Source organism: Erythrolamprus reginae, chromosome 2, assembly GCF_031021105.1.
Source record: "Erythrolamprus reginae isolate rEryReg1 chromosome 2, rEryReg1.hap1, whole genome shotgun sequence".
In the NCBI taxonomy this organism is placed as follows: Eukaryota; Metazoa; Chordata; class Lepidosauria; order Squamata; family Dipsadidae; genus Erythrolamprus; species Erythrolamprus reginae.
The window spans coordinates 216,301,796-216,315,268 of record NC_091951.1 but is presented as its reverse complement, the minus strand read 5'-3'; the positions used below and the strand labels follow the sequence as shown (position 1 = coordinate 216,315,268).

Genomic DNA, 13,473 nt, shown 5'->3' with positions numbered 1-13,473 from the left:
GATGGGGTGCTACTTCTCCCAACTGAACTGATGTGCAATTAGGGGGTCCTCCTGGACTCATGGTTCTGCTTGAGGACTAGATGGCAGCCATAGCAAGAGTGGCCTTTCTCCGATGTGCGAGTTGTATCCTTTCCTGTATCAAGAGGCCTTGCCCGTGGTCACCCATATTTTGGTCACCTCCTGTCTGGATTACTGCAATGGATTCTACATGGGACTGCCCTTTTTATTTTATTTTTATATTAATTTTTATTTACAAACACATAACAAACAAAAAACATTTAAAAACAATGGACATTACATGACAGATCTGTTTTACATTTCTCGTAATACTTATTTAATGCTTGTTCATTAGTAAAGAATTAATATTTACAAATTATTTACATTTTCTATACATTATTCTCTCAAAAAGATCTTTCCTATTTCCCCTTTTCCCAAGGGTATTTTAATTTTCTTTCTTATCAATCATTTGTTCCGTTATTCTGATTGTGTATCTCTCCCCCCATTCAATGATAAAACCTATCCCAGCATTTATAGTAGTCTGAGTCATCTATGTTTTTTAATTCCTGTGTTAATTTATCAATTTCAGCACACATTATTTTTTTGATAATCTCTTCTTATCATAAATTATTATTTTTCCATGATTGTGTGGAAGTTAATCTTGCAGGTGAAGTTATATGCAGGATCAAATATAATTGTTTTTTTTCCAAATTTCTCCCTTGCTATCTCCAATTTTTAAAAGTTTGGATTTTTTCCTCTATTTTCTTGTCTAAATTTTCTTCTAACCACCCCTTAATTCTATCCCAATAAATTTTAACTTTTTCACAACCCACCATATATGATAATAAGTGCCTTGTTCTTTTTTGCATTTCCAGCATTTTGGTTCATACTTAATATTTGCAAGTTGGATAGGGGTTATGTGCCATCTGAAAAATATCTTATACCAGTTCTCTTGATAAGATGTTGCTAATGTCCATTTCCTATTTCTATCCCAAATTTGTTGCCATTCATTTAAATCAATAGTATACCCAAAATCCTGAGCCCTTTTGACCATATTATCTTTTACTTGTTCTGTTTCCATTTTGTACTCTAACAGATAGTAATATAGTTTTTGAATCGTTTTGTTTTCTGGCCCTAATTTTATAATTTTATCTAGTGCTATTTTACTTTTTATTTCCCGTTCTCTCTTAATCTTTGTCATATCTTGTTCTTGCTTGTAGATATTCCCTCGATTCAAAATCTATCCCCTTTTTTAATTCTAGACTTGTTTTTACCAATCCCTTCATCAAATCTTTATTTGTTACTGGTCTCCTATTTTTTTAAGGCATGCTTCTATAGGTGAGAACCTGTGCAAAATATCTCTATAAATTTGCTTCTTAAGCAAACACTTAAAAGGGATATTATTATTATTATTATTATTATTATTATTATTATTTATTAGATTTGTATGCCGCCCCTCTCCATAGACTCGGGGCAGCTCACAACAATAACAAAGACAATGTAAGAACAAATCTAATAATTTTTTTTTAAAAAAAACCATTATTAAAAGCAAGCATACACACAAACATACCATGTATAAACTGTATAGGCCCGGGGGAGATGTCTCAGTTCCCCCATGCCTGACGGCAGAGATGGGTTTTAAGAACTTTACAAAAGGCAAGGAGGGTGGGGGCAGTTCTGATCTCCGGGGGGAGCTTGTTCCAGAGGGTTGGGGCCGCCACAGAGAAGGCTCTTCTCCTGGGTCCTGCCAAACGACATTGTTTAGTCGACACGACCCGGAGAAGGCTAGCTCTGTGGGACCTAACCGGTCGCTGGGATTCGTGCGGCAGAAGGCGGTCCCAGAGATATTCTGGTCTGATGCCATGAATTCAACACTTTGAATTGTGACCGGAAATTGATCAGCAACCAATGCAGACTGCGGAGTGTTGGTGTAACATGGGCATACCTTGGGAAGCCCATGATTGCTCTCGCAGCTGCATTCTGCACGATCTGACGTTTCCGAACACTTTTCAAAGGTAGCCCCATGTAGAGAGCATTACAGTAGTCGAACCTCGAGGTGATGAGGGCATGAGGGACTGTGAGCAGTGAGTCCCGGTCCAGATAGGGTGCACCAGGCGAACCTGGGCAAAGGCCCCCCTCCTTGCCACAGCTGAAAGATGTTTCTCTAATGTGAGCTGTGGATCAAGGAGGACGCCCAAGTTGTGGACCCTCTCTGAGGGGGATCAATAATTCCCCCCCTAGGGTTATGGATGGACAGATGGAATTGTCACTGGGAGGCAGAACCCACAGCCACTCCATCTTATCCGGGTTGAGTTTGAATCTGTTGACACCTATCCAGACCCCAACAGCCTCCAGGCACCGGCATATCACTTCCACTGCTTTGTTGACTGGACATGGGGTGGAGACATATAACTGGGTATCATCCGCATACTAAAGATACCTCACCCCATGCCCCTGGATGATCTCACCCAGCGGTTTCATGTAGATATTGAATAGCGGGGGACAGGACCAACCCCTGAGGCACCCCACAAAGGAGTAACCTCGAGGTCGACCTCTGACCCCCCCACTAACACCGACTGCGACCGACCGGAGAGGTAGGAGGAGAACCACTGGAAAACAGTGCCTCCCACTCCCAACCCCTCCAGCCGGTGCAGAAGGATACCATGGTCAATGGTATCGAAAGCCGCTGAGAGGTCAAGAAGCACCAGGACAGAGGACAAGCCCCTGTCCCAGGCCCGCCAGAGATCATCCATCAACGCAACCAAAGCAGTTTCCGTGCTGTAACCGGGCCTGAATCCAGACTGCTGGGGACCTAGATAATCGGCTTCTTCCAAGAACTGCTGGAGTTGGAGCGCCACCGCCTTCTCGACAACCTTCCCCATAAAGGGAAGGTTGGAGACTGGACGGTAGTTATTAAGCACGGCTGGATCCAGGAAAGGCTTCTTGAGGAGGGGGCGCAAAGGGCCTCCTTATAAGGAGCCGGAATGGACCCCCTCCCCAAGGAGGCATTGACAATCTCCTGGACCCAGCTCTGTGTCACCTCCCTGCTGGCCGAAACCAGCCAGGAGGGACACGGATCCAGTAAGCAGGTTTCAGAACTCACAGCTCCAATGGCCTTGTCCACTTCATCAGGTGTCACCAGATCAAACCCTTCCCAGACAGGTGGATAAGTACGTGCCCCAGTCACCTCTTATGTGATGGTTCATAAAATATTGATGTGCTGTATGTTTGCCATCCCATAAAAAGGAATGCCAATCCGTCTGTAAATCATGACTTTCTAATTCTAGCAATTTTGTGTTTTCTAGTTTCATACAATTTTTGGCCCACATCAATTCTACATAATATCCTTTCCAGTCAGGCAATCCTAGTCTACCTCTATTTTTCAATTCCTGTAATAGCTTTAATTTTATTCTAGGTTTTTTATGTTGCCATCTGAATTTACTTATTATCTTGTTTAGATTTGTGAAATAGTCCTATTACAGTTTTATTGGGATTGTTTGGAATAGAAAAATAATTTTTGGTAAAACATTCATTTTAACAAAAGCAATTCTTCTCATGAGGAAATGCTGTAATTTTGCCCATATGTCTAAGTCACTTTTTATTTTTTCATTTAATCTATCATAATTTTTTTAATGTTATGTTTCTTGCAGTTAGATTAATTCCTAAATATTTTTGTCATTTGAATGTTTAACCTTTTTTAAAAGTCTTTTTTTTTGGTCTTGTTTTTGGTTATCATTTTAATCTTATCTTATTTAAATCTATTAAATGCTGGCCTGATATCAGGGGATCTTCTGTATATTTATATTACATGGGATTGCCCTTGAAGGCCACCCAAAAGCTTTAATTGGTCCAGAATGCAGCATTATGCAAAGTGAGCCCCATATTGTTCTGTCCGGCTCTCTGGTAGAATCCTCCCAAAAATTCACAGGTACAAATTTCAGACACACACACACGTTTGAAAATTCAAAACAATGTTCTTTATAATGAAAATTCACTTAAACTAAGCCCTCTTTTGGTATAGCAAAGAGCACTCATCTCCAACCAAACTGGTAATTTGTACAAGTCCCTTATCAGTTCTGTGATACTTAGCTTGCAGCTGTGAGGCAATTCACAGTCCTTCTTTCACAAAGTGAAACACACTTTGCTCTGGTTTAGTTTCAAAGCGGGGAAAAATCAGCACACAAAAAGTCAAAGTCAGTAAAGCAGTCACAAAACACAACGATCAGATAATCCTCCACAATGGCCAAACCCACAGGCTGCTATTTATAGCAGCCTCACTAATGACCACAGCCCCACCCAACCACAGGTGGCCTCATTTTCTTTGATAATAATCCCTCAGTTGTTGCTGCCTATGCTCTCCGCATGCGTGGCTGTATCATTAACTCTTGTTCTGAATCCAAGGAGGAGCTAGATAATTGATCTCCTTCTGAGCTGTCTGCCACACTCTCCTCCTCCCTGTCACTCATGTCTTCTTGGTCAGAGGAGCCTTCATCAGCAGATTCCACCAGGGGCAAAACAGGCCTGCAGCATGGTGATGTCTCCCCCACATCCACAGTCCTTGGGGCAGGAGCTGGGCCAGAGCTAACCACAACACATATATTTGCCCATCTCTGTTGTATGATCTGTGCTGATTTCCAGTTTCTTTCTACATGCAGTTCAAAGTGCTGGTCATCATCTTTAAAGGAATGTCACAGGATGGGTTACCTGTAGGACTGCCTTTCCCTAAGGACATATATCTGTGGGGTCTAGGACTTTTAGACACTTGGCCGAACCTGTTCCATCCCCAGCCTTCCACCCCCCAGACATTGGTTGCTGCCTTTTCTCCCTGGCCCTTTTGCCGAACGGGTCTCAAAAGCACTTTTGCCCTGGCCTTTTCGACACAGGGGACACTTGGCTGCTAGCCAATCAGAGGGTTCATTATTTTTCATTCCCTTCAAAGTCTGGAAGCAGCCTTTTCTGGAGAAGGATATTTTAATTAAATTAAATATTTTAATTTGTGTGTACAGTGTGTTTATTATTTCCTTATCAAGAGACATTATTTTAGAAGCTCTTTTTTCTCAGCTTTGAAGTTTTGACAGTCTTAAATTAGCTTTATTGCATTTTTTTTCCTGGAAGCACCAGGTAGGTTCCGTAAGAAGGAGGAGGAGGAGGAAGAAGAAAGGGAGGGTGAAGAGGCCACGGGGCTGGGTGCAGTGTCTGTCTGTCATGAGTCTGTCTCTCTGGTGTCCCAACTCTGATCATTCCATTGATTTTTGGGGTGGTTGATGGGCAAGTTATGGGAGGGATGGTATGGGAGCCTTGGGAACATCCTTGGGATCATCGCCTTTTTGGGTGTGCGATTGCTTCCACCCTGAGATTTAGGCTCTCCCTATGGGGGAAAATTTTCAAAGGGACGGCCGCCTCACAATAACTATATGGATATCTTACCATTTAGATGCCAGACAGGTGTTTCAGCTTGGCTGAAACTGGAAGAGAAACAGCGGGGTGGGGGAACTCAAGAGGAGGAGAGGGAGGGGAGAGAAAGAGAAGGAGCAAGAGGGAGATGGGGTGGGCGGGGGTGTTAGTGGTTGAAAGGAACCAAACAAAAACCACACACGCACACTCCTCACTCACACATGCACCCTCCACGCACTCATGCAACCACGCGTTTGCTCTCTCTCACTCTCTCACATACATACCCCCTCTTCTTTCCTTCCTTCCCCCAAAATCAGCGTCTTCTCTCCTGCGCTCAGCTTTGCTCTCCTCTTTTGCTGTCGGCTGCAAAAGAGGGAGAAGGTTATTCACTTTTTAATGTGTCCACTACCTTCCTTTTTGTGCTCCCCGTCCTCCTACCCCCTTTACCAACCCAGCCACTTTCCCTACCCCATGATTCCTACTTTTACATGCATGCCAAAGCCCAGTGCAATAGAGAGCTCGACATACACATACACAATCCCTTGCTATTTATTATTAAACCCCATTGCTTCTTTTTTTTCTTTCTCTCTTTCCCCCTTTCCTCCTCCTTTCTGGGGTGCTTCTCCCCCCCCCCAAGTCCATCCCCCTTGCCTCTTCCTCCTGCCATCTTTTTTCTCACTCTGGCTGGGGGCTTCTAAAGCCTGGAGAGAGAGAGTTCATGTCGGTTGCCCCTCCTTTAATAGCCCCCAGTGAGAGAGGAATGCAAAGTCAAACACACACACACCGGCCAGAAGAAATAAAAGTAGTTATCTGAAACAGTGCTAAAAGCACGTTTAAGCAGAGTCAAATTTCTCTCACCCAGATTACAGTCTTGGAATGTGGTCAAAAGCAGGAACAAAAGAGAACAAATTAAGACAGCTGTGATTTCTCACAACTCCCCCTTCTTTGAGTCCATAAGAATTAACTGTATCGTCCAAAGAATCAACAGAAATCCTGAAATAGTCCAAACCATGGCAACGATCCTTCTCCAAATGAATAAACGCCCATATGCACACTCCCCAATGCCCGTAATTTATCATCAATCCCATTAACCTAATTGCCTCAGCAACAGGTGTTCTCCCTTATCTCTGACAATATCTGCACAGTTGGTCCTTTCTAGCCATGAGCCTGCGCATTCGGGCATATATCCATCGATCCTCCTCCAAGTCTGATGACTCACTAATGGGGTCATTAACTAATGGGCTGGCTGCACCCATCTCTCCCTCTGATTCTACTTCCTCACCATCTGACCTGGCAATGAATCTTCACTATCAGAAACTGCTGGCAATATTACAAGTCTCTGTGAAACTGAGGATTCCCCTAAACCAACGTCCAAATTCCCTGTTGCAGGACTGGCCCAGAGCCAACCAGAGAGGGAAGTTTGGGAGGGTGGGAGCCGGAGGAGGAGGGAGGATCAGGGGGAAGGGGGGGAAGGAAAGAAGGAAGAAAACAAAGGAAAGAAGGAAAGGAAAGGAAGAAAAGTAAAGAAAAGAAAGGAAGAAAAGGAAGGAAAAGAAAGGAAGGAAAAAGACGGAAAGAAATAAGTAAATAAGTAAGTATGGAAAGAAAGGAAGGAAGGCGAACAATGATTTAGGGGCGCTGGGCAGGGGAGGGAAGGAGGGAGGGAGGGAGCGAGACCACGGGTGATCGCTTTCTCCAGGAGAAAGAGGCTTCCGTAATGGAAAGGCGAAGCTTCCCCAGAGAAAGCAATCGGCCGCAGTCTCCCTCCCTCCCTTCCTCCCCAGCACAACTAATTTGTTGCCCGCCTTTCTTCCTTCCCTCCTTCTTCCCACATTTGCTCCCGTCCCAGCTTAACTCTTAACAAATCATGCCAACACGGCCCTGGTTGGGGAATTGTTGAGAGACATTTTGCAACCTTTTCCAGAAAGCATCTGGGACAGAAGCAGGCAGCTCAAAGTAATCCTTTTGTCTTTTGTAGCCACCGGGCTGCAATTGATCGCAGAGGAGAGCCAAACTTTCTCCTCCCAGCGTCACATGCTTCGGAGATTTATGCTGCATTTTTTTATTTGGAGGGGCCCTTTCTCTTGCCACCACACACACACACACATACAGAGAGATTCCCAATCTTTCATATCCCAATGATCAAAAGGAGGGAGCAAAAGAAGGCAGGCAACGAATTAGCAGCGCTGGGGAGGGAGGGAGAGGAGACCGTGGGCAATTGCTTTCTCTGGGACAGCCTCACCTTTCCGTTCCGTGGCGAGTAAGCCCTTTATCACGGGGTGACACTGGCTGCGTTTGCAGCCAAACATTTCCTGGAGGTCCGAGCTGGGGAATGGCAAGCATGCTGCGCTCAGCAGCCTCCCTCTTTAATAGCACCCAGGCTGCTGCAGCTGCGTGTGACCCCTTTTTGTGTCAGCTTGGGAGGGGATAATGGCCTTCTCTTTGGGGTGTGAAATTGCCGGGCTGCCCTGGGAGGGGAGCAACGGCCACGGCCATGCGGTGAGGGGGGCAGGTGAGCTGGTGAAGGTTCAGTTTGATTTGGCTATCACCATTAAAAGCATTGCCAACGCGCTCTAGCGGTCAGTGCCACTGCTACTAGAGCTGCTTCTGCTCCTTTCTGACAGTGCCTCAGCTGTCAGAGCACAAGTGAGCGACGGAGAGGGGAAATTGAAGAAATCCAGATCGGGGACTGCCACAGGACTGCACCCAGCCCCGTGGCCAGCCCTCTTCGTCCTCCCTTTCCTCCTCCTCCTCATCACCTCCTCGTGGAACCTGCCTGTCATTGCCAGGACTGGGAGGTGGATGGCTGGGGTGGGTGGAGAGGCAAAAGCCTGCCCAACCCACCTCCATGGGCTCGCTCACCTGCTGTCATTGCGGAAGCCGGACGCGCACCTCTGCCTCTCCCCCAGGCTTAAGACGCAATAAAGTTAATTTAAGACTGTCAAAACTTCAAAGCTGAGAAAAAAGAGCTTCTAAAATAATGTCTCTTGATAAGGAAATAATAAACACACTGCACACACAAATTAAAATATTTAATTTAATTAAAATATCCTTCTCCAGAAAAGGCTGCTTCCAGACATTGAAGGGAATGAAAAATAATGAACCCTCTGATTGGCTAGCAGCCAAGTGTCCCCTGTGTCGAAAAGGCCAGGGCAAAAGTGCTTTTGAGACCCGTTCGGCAAAAGGGCCAGGGAGAAAAGGCAGCAACCAATGTCTGGGAGGTGGAAGGCTGGGGACGGAACAGGTTCGGCCAAGTGTCTAAAAGTCCTAGACCCCACAGATATATGTCCTTAGGGAAAGGCAGTCCTACAGGTAACCCATCCTGTGACATTCCTTTAAAGATGGTGACCAGCACTTTGAACTGCATGTAGAAGGCCAGGGTGAAAGTGCTTTTGAGACCCATTCAGCTAAAGGGCCAGGGAGAAAAGACAGCAACCAATGCCTGGAAGGCTGGGGATGTAACAGGCTCGGCCAAGTGGAGGAGACTAAAAGTCCCATTCCAATATCTTTCACAGCCCTCTCTAAGTGATTTATTTTATTGATTGATTGATTGATTGATTGATTGATTGTAAGAGTTGAAAGGGACAATGCAGGTCATCAAGTCCAACTCCCTGCCTGAGCAGGAATCCTAAAGCACCCCAGCCAAGTGGCAGTCCAATCTCCTCTTGAAAGTGTCCAGAGTTAGGGAGTTCACAACCTCCGCAAGTAGGTGGTTCCACTGGTTGATCGCTCTGACCGTCAGGAAGTTCTTCCTTACTTCTAGGTTGAATCTTTCCTTGGTCAGCTTCCAGCCGTTGTTCCTCATCTGTGCTATCTGTGCTATCAGGTCAGATGGGGTGGTCACATCACTAACCAATGCCTTTCCCCAAATTTCATTTAATTTATTGGGGAGTATTCCATTTCCGGGGCAGTACCTGCCTTGTAGAATCTTTTGCCCACAGAAAACCATAGGCTTCCACCCATTTAACTTTTTACAAAACCTTAGAAACCTTTTTTTCACCTCCCAAGTGTTGCATGATTAGATTGTGGTATGTTAGCATAAATCAGTAGTAATAGTAGTGCAGACTTAGTAAAAGGTTTGGCAGTGTTGAGGGAATTATTTGTTTAGTAGAGTGATGGCATTCAAGAAAAAACTGTTCTTGTGTCTAGTTGTCTTGGTGTGCAGTGTAATAGTAACCACTCCAGCCATGAGGGGATGGGTTTGTGGCTCCTGGTGTTTTCTGTGGGAAATGTCTTCTTTCCTTCTTTCCTTCCCTCACTTCTTCCTTCCTTCCTCTCTTTCCCTCCCTCTCTCTTTTCCTTTTCTTTCTCTCTCCACTTCTTTCTCTCTCTTTTCCCTCTCTCTCATTCTCTCTCCAGGTCTCTCTCATTTCTGTGTACCTCTCCCTCTCTCTCTCCCTTCTTGCTCTCATTTGTTTCACTCTCTCCCCATTTTTTGATCTCATTTCTCTCACTTTCATTTCTGTTTTTCTCTCTCTTTCTTCTTCCTCTCCCTTTTTTCTTCCTCTCCCCTTCTCTTGCATTTGTTTCCCTCTTCTCCCTCTCTCATTCTCTCTCTCAATCTTTCCCTCAGAGGCAGGCAACTCAACCCTGGAGATGCCCCCAAAGGCTGGAGATTGGAGTGGGGGCTAATGGAGCCGAGCCCCTCCCACGGGATGATCAGTGCTGCACCGCAGGCCTCCTCTTCGGCTGGATGCACTGAGGGGAATCCTCCTTGCAAGCAGCTCCTTCCGGGTGGCAGGAACGAGGAGGACGTGCCCCTGAGTTAGCCAGTCCCGGCGGAGGCACTGGTAGTGGCGGCGTGGGGGGCATGGACGTGACATTCATGGTGCTGCTGCTGCTCCTCGAAGGGAAGCTGCCGCCATTGCCACTGTCTCCGCCGAGACCAGCTAACTCAGGGGAAGATGCTCCCCTTGTTCCTGCCACCCTGGAAGGCAACGCTTTGCTGCTGGGTGGAGAGTGGAGCTTCTGGGAGCTGCTTGTGAGGGGGATTCCCCTCGGCGCATCCAGCCACAGAGGAGGCCCGCGGTGCGGTGCTGATCATCCCACGGGTGGGGGCTGGGCTCCATCAGCCCCCACTCCAATCTCCCACCTTTGGGGGCATCCCCAGGGCTGAGACGCTGACCTCCTGCCAAGGGCTGCCAGGCGACTTCAGCAACATTCAGTGTATAGGATGCACCCAGTTTTTGACACACTTTTTTGAAGTAAAAAGGTCCGTCTTATACACCGAAAACTAAGGTATATACTGTATAATCATTTTCATTATCAGCAAAAATATGCTGACCAGAGTTGTCTGAAAGATGCGGCACTATATTTTGGATGGATGGATGGATGGATGGATGGATGAGTCTTCGGAGAGGGGCAGCATACAAATCTAATAAATAAATAAATAAAAATAAATAAATAAATGAGCGAGCTTTGTTTTGGACATATTCTTGAATTCATAAAAAAAATTAAACTGTCATTTAAATGTCTGCTACAATAGAGGAAGACTTGTTAATATTCTCTCATTATTTTGTTTACAGTACAGTGGACTGCTTGCAAGACAGAGCTGGGATATGTGGCATCCAACACTGGTTGCAGAGGCTCTATTTGCTATTGCAAATATTTTTAGTTCTTTGCGTTTAATATCATTATTCACTGCAAATTCTCACTTGGGACCACTGCAGATCTCTCTTGGAAGAATGCTACTGGATATTTTAAAATTTCTGTTCATCTATTGTCTTGTACTGCTAGCTTTTGCAAATGGACTTAACCAGCTATATTTTTATTATGAAACAAATGAACCTGATCGCTGCAAAGGAATACGCTGTGAAAATCAAAATAATGCATTTTCAACGTAAGTTATACTTTAAAAACCTTATTTTATAGCATGTTTTAAAATGAATATTTTATCTGCATCCTATTTCCTTTCTCATAATAGCAATGATAGGGAATCTTCTTGGGAAGATAGCATGATATTTTAAAAGTTTCTATCATAATCATTTTGCAGTATTAATACTATAAAGTGAAAAATGTATGAAAGCCAAAGTTAAATAAGTGACAGTATAAACAATGCTGAAATTCTGAAATGTTGGTGCTGATGAAGTCACTTTAGGATACAACAATCTTACAAAGGAACAGGAATCAGTATTTTTAAATTTATGTTTAATTTATTTATCAATTTAGGCACTGCCCATCTCCCTATTTAAATTATGCAAGAGGTATTCATTCCACTGGCCAATGGAAAGAAAGTGCCATGATTAATTGAATTAGAGCTGGGGAGGTGCAGCAGGTAGAGTGCTGTAGTGCAGGCCACTGAAGCTGACTGTAGATCTGTAGGTCAGCGGTTCAAATCTGATCACCAGCCTTCCATCCTTCCAAGGTGGGTAAAATGAGGACCCAGATTGTGGGGGCAGTATGCTGGCTCTGTTAAAAAGTGCTATTGCTAACATGTTGTAAGCCACCCTGAGTCTAAGGAGAAGGGCGGCATTAAAAAAAATTTGAATAAATAATTTAAAAAACCAATTATTATTGTGATGTGCTTCCTTACATATACCTGCTACATGACTAGCAAAAAGTTCATCTACTTCCTCTGTTTGGTTGGGTGGCCTATAGTATAGACCTATGGCAATGTTATTTCCCCCACCCCCTTTAATATTGATCCAAATGCATTCAAGATGATTTTCATTATTGTTGTGCTGTCTTTCTGTAGTTATTTCTTATATGTAGTGCAACTCCACCTCCTCTTTTATTTGGGCGACATAAAAATTGGTCGGCATAAGAAATGAATAAATAAAATAAATAAATAAATAGTTCCAGTTTGTGAATGTTACAATGATTATGTCAGGCCGAAGCCATGATATGGAGTTAGAGACTTTGGCCTGCCACAATAGTAGTCTTAGGGGAATTGTATGAGAGGGAAAGTTACTAGCCACAACACATTCCTTTGTTAGAGCCCAAGGTCATCTTTTGTTCTGCATCAACTGAAGAAAAGAGGAAGTCGGTGGAATCCCAGCACTCAGACTGGTCCTCGTGATGAACTTGTGGATGTGGGGATGTGGGATGAACCTTAACCTGGGTGGGGTACTGGAAAGAAGTTAGTATCAGAAAGGCAGTAGCATGACCAACATGGCTCTGATAATAAATCAAACCTTATGAGAGAGAAACGGACTGGAAGATGATTTGCTTCTCAGATGCTATTTGGGGTGTTGACAGATTACTTATTTAGGCTTTAACTTTAATTTTAGTATGGCCTCAAAAATAATAGTTAAAGGCATTTTTTACAATGATGCCAAAGCATGATTTTGAGATGGTCAAATTGATTCAGATACTAAAGTTATCCTGACTACAAGTTGGGTTCCAAGTAACACCCTCACCCAACAAAAGAAGACTCCAAGGCTTGAAGTTCCTCAAAATTCCATTTTATTAGAGATGTCGTATTGGCATATCTGGGAAAACCTGAATCTGAAAGCTTCCTGGTTTTCCCCATCCAAAAGAAAGTCCAAGAACCTGCCCCAGCATCCACAAGTCCATCACATGGTCTAATCATGGCACTGTCCCTACTGGAAATGCCTCCCAGTCACACGCCTCTGGGTGCAGGGGAGAATGTTCTTTTTTGTGGCAGTATAAATTATTTTAAAAACATACAACCATACCATACATAAAACTATATAAGCCTGGGGGAGATGTTTGCGAAAGGCAAGGAAGGTGGGGGCAATTCTAATCTCTGGGGGGAACTGGTTGCAGAGGGTCGGGGCCACCACAGAGAAGGCTATTTCCCTGGGTCCTGCCAGACAACATTGTTTAGTTGACGGGACTTGGAGAAGGCCAACTCTGTGGGACCTAACTGGTTGCTGGGATTTGTGCGGCAGAAGGCAGTCTCGGAGATATTCTGGTCCGATGCCATGAAGGGCTTTATAGGTCATAACCAACACTTTGAATTGTGACCGGAAACTGATCGGCAACCAATTTTAAAATGTATTTCCTACTCAATTCATTTCTTTCACTTCTTTCATTATATCAGTATATTGTTTCTACTTTAACAGATCAAAATAAATAATAATCATTATTATTCCATTATTTTGTGCGAAAAGTATCTTC

The 13,473-nt window shown here is 44.3% G+C and overlaps 1 protein-coding gene across 2 annotated transcripts in view; it reads left to right on the top strand.

Annotated features, from left to right (window-relative positions):
* The window catches only part of TRPC4 (transient receptor potential cation channel subfamily C member 4), a 282,463-nt gene that overhangs the window by 63,693 nt on the left and 205,297 nt on the right, over nt 1-13,473 (top strand). For both annotated transcript variants that reach the window (XM_070741813.1, XM_070741812.1), the window contains exon 6: nt 10,917-11,230. In XM_070741813.1, the coding sequence (XP_070597914.1) occupies nt 10,917-11,230 (314 nt within the window). The remainder of the gene's footprint in view (nt 1-10,916; nt 11,231-13,473) is intronic.